This window comes from Cucurbita pepo, chromosome LG11 (assembly GCF_002806865.2).
Source record: "Cucurbita pepo subsp. pepo cultivar mu-cu-16 chromosome LG11, ASM280686v2, whole genome shotgun sequence".
Lineage (NCBI taxonomy): Eukaryota > Viridiplantae > Streptophyta > Magnoliopsida > Cucurbitales > Cucurbitaceae > Cucurbita > Cucurbita pepo.
Genome location: NC_036648.1, coordinates 4,680,258 through 4,683,722, shown reverse-complemented (window position 1 = coordinate 4,683,722; position 3,465 = coordinate 4,680,258). Strand labels below are relative to the sequence as shown.

Sequence of the window (3,465 nt, the reverse complement as noted above, 5' to 3'; positions counted from 1 at the left end):
CCAAAATCGAAAAAAAAAATCTAACGTTTATGGTTTGGATTAAGTAGTTCAAATTAATCGAGTTATCCGTTCATATGAACAGGTCTAAAGAATTATCGTGAAAAAGAAAGGTTTGAAATCTGTAGCGTTTTTCGTATGCGCTAGGCAAAATATTAGCGTTTTCATATTCAATTATTAATGAATAATTATTTATCATGTTTATTGAGCATTAAATTTAAAAGGGTTTGTTGAAGAAATATGAGTGAGGACATTCATAATGCACACCACCAACTCCTTTAACCATTTACTTCCTATTTCTCTATGTTCAAACCTCTAAGTAGCTGAGCGGGCGTAGTTGAAAGCTGTGAGATCTCACGTCGATTGGAAAGGAAAACGAAACATCTTTTATACAGGAGCGTAAAAACCTCTTCACAACAGGGATGTTTTAAAAACTTTGAGAGAGAGCTCGAAAGGAAAAGTCTAAACAGAATCATATATGCTTGCAGTGTGTTTGAGCTGTTACAAATGGTATTAGAGCTAGATAGGAGGCCATGTGCTAGCGAGGACACTGAGTCTCGAAGGGGTTGGACACTGGATGGTGGTGTCAGGACGTAGGGTGTCGAGGGCGGGTGGATTATGAGAAATTTCCCATTCGTACGATCACCATTCACGAGTGCCATTCGTTGTGGTTCAGAAATTAAAAGAATCTCATTAAGAACAAAGAAAAATGGCCGTAAGCGAGCGTGACTTCGCCCAATTCTTCAACAACTTCATATATTTCCCCTCTTCTTCTTCACCCTTTTCCCACCTTCAAATGAAATTCAACCCTTCAAATCAAAGCATTTCAAAGTTGTTCTTGAACTTCATGAACAAATGAAAAACACCCCATGAAACAAAGTCTTCACACCATTTCTCTCACGATGTCGCCTTATGGGGTTCTATTTTCTCTCATTTTCCTGCTCTTTCTCGCCCATAACGCCATTGAAGCGACCTCAATCCACGTGAGTACTCAAAATCCGCTTCTCCAAAGAACCCACATCTCAAAAAATCGAAACCCCATTTGGTTCCCATTTCCCCCAAATCGATTGGTTCAATCCATTTTCCTGCTCTGATTCTGTGTGCTTCTTGTTTCTTAGGTTAATGACTCCGACCAAGAACCGATGATGGTTCCATTGATGGAGAAGATGGAAACGACGGCGATGGTGATAAACGGCGGCCGACGGCAGCTTAGGAGCTTCCAGATTTGTGCTCTCTGCACCTGCTGCGGCGGTGCCAGAGGAGTGTGCGTTCCATCACCCTGTTGCTATGCTATAAACTGTAACATCCCTAATAGGCCATTTGGGTTTTGCTCTTTTACACCAAGGACCTGTAACTGCTTTGGCTGCCATATTTAATAAGCTTTCTTGTTATGATATTGACAACGGTTCATTGTTGGATCTCTGAAACTGTGGAATATATGTTATAAATTGTTCATTGTTCATGGAATTGTGTCTTGATTTGGTGTCTGTAGGAGATATCATAGCATGGTGCCATAGGTGAGCTTTTGAGGACAGAATGTACCAAGATTTGGCTTGTTGGGCACTGTTGATAGCTCTATTANTTTTTTTTTTTATTGCTTTTGCTTTGTTTGTTTGTTTCTGAGGTGGGTTTTGTAAGAGACTGCAAATCATGGTGTTTTCTGCTTCTGAAACTGTTCTGATTCATTCCATTATACGTGTCTTTTTTGAAATGGCACTTTCTCCCACNTTTTTTTTTTTTTTTTTTTTTTTTTTTTTTTTTTATTGCTTTTGCTTTGTTTGTTTGTTTCTGAGGTGGGTTTTGTAAGAGACTGCAAATCATGGTGTTTTCTGCTTCTGAAACTGTTCTGATTCATTCCATTATACGTGTCTTTTTTGAAATGGCACTTTCTCCCACATCGGAATACCATTGCAGGTTGTCTATATATATATATATATATGCTCAGTCCTAATATTTTCCATTGAAGTGAACCCAGTGGTTGGTCTGCAACAACAACATGGCAATCATTTGTTGAGCTTTGAAGCATGCAATATGCAGCTTAGATAAAGGTGCACATCTCTGCCTCCCTCCTTATCTCTCTTTTCTTTATAAATTTTTACCGATATCTTTTGTCGGGAGTACAGAAGAACGAAACATTCTTTATAAGGTGTGGAAATTTCTCCCTCCCATCAAAATTTTATGAAGATGCTCGAAAGGAAAAATTGCTAGCGGAGGATTTGAGTTGTTACACTGTAGGAATGTATACAAGTTGGGTAGAGTTCGTGACTCGAACAACTTGAATAGAATTCACAATCCAGCTCCACTTTATTTTCGGGTTAGGTTGGGTTTTTTTAATTATTTCTTTAAAAAATCTATTTTTATGGTTAGGTCGGATAGTTCGAGCAGATTAGGTTATTGAGTCATATGAACGCCTCTACAAATAGATAATATTTGACCCATGATTTTGTTTTTTTTAAAAGTACATTTGATTTAAATTATCACCTCTAACATCACTAATTGCTGCAATAAAGCCTCTGTCGTATTTATGCTAGTAGTTGACTTCAACTACAATAATGTGATAAGTTGGATGGTACAGTAATTCCAACAACTCCATAATTTAAATATTTGAGAGATTCTAAATACGTTGGAGAAGAGAACGAAATATTCTTTACAAGGGTGTGAAAACATCTCCTTAGAAGATACATTTTAAAAATCTTGAGGGAAAGCCCGAAAGGGAAAGCTCAATAAAGACAATATTTAGTAACGGTGGGTTTGTGTGGTTACAAATGGTATCAGAGCCAGACACTAAATTGTGGACACTGGGTAATATGTCAGTAAAAGGGAGGTGGATACCGAGTGATGTATTAGCAAGGATATTAAGTCCCGAAATAGAGTGGATTGTGAGATCCCACATCAGTTGGGGGAGGAGAACCGAAACATTCTTTCTAGCCTTTCTTAAAAGACACATTTTAAAAATGTTAAAGGAAAGTCCAAAGAAGACAATATATAACACGTCAACTCTAATATCGAGTTAGTACATAAGGTATAAGACGGTGTATGATAAGGTGCAAATAAAGGAGGGTGAAGAGAAGGGTTTAATGGAGGGTAGATGATAAGATAGGATGGGTGGGGGGAATTAATGAATGTAGGTGTAGCCACCCAAATAATGAAGACATGGTAGTTGGGGTAGTAGCCATTAACACCCAAATTGGATACTCATGTGCTCCTAGTTTACTCGTTTTTAAAGCACACTTTTCAATTTTCTCGTCTCCTCTCGTTCATCTTTTACGTCAATTATTGATTTAAACGTCTGATCTTAAGAAAATGAGTACATGTCAGTTATCGTTAAACTATGATACCCTTTTAACATTTAGTTGATCGAAGAAAATATAAGCAACGTTTTGAAATGTTTTTATAGGCCGAGTCGCTTTATTGTGACGTTTTTTTGTTTGTAAATACTTGGGAATAGCAAAGAGAGTTGAGTTTTGG

At 37.5% G+C, this 3,465-nt stretch overlaps 1 protein-coding gene across 1 annotated transcript; it reads left to right on the top strand.

Annotated features, from left to right (window-relative positions):
* The first annotated feature begins 668 nt into the window (after positions 1-668).
* Positions 669-1,459, top strand: LOC111805758. Its single transcript, XM_023690976.1, has 2 exons — positions 669-980; positions 1,116-1,459. Exons 1-2 carry the CDS (start codon positions 867-869, stop codon positions 1,371-1,373), a joined length of 372 nt encoding a protein of 123 aa, XP_023546744.1. The 5' UTR covers positions 669-866; the 3' UTR covers positions 1,374-1,459.
* Positions 1,460-3,465: the final 2,006 nt, after the last annotated feature.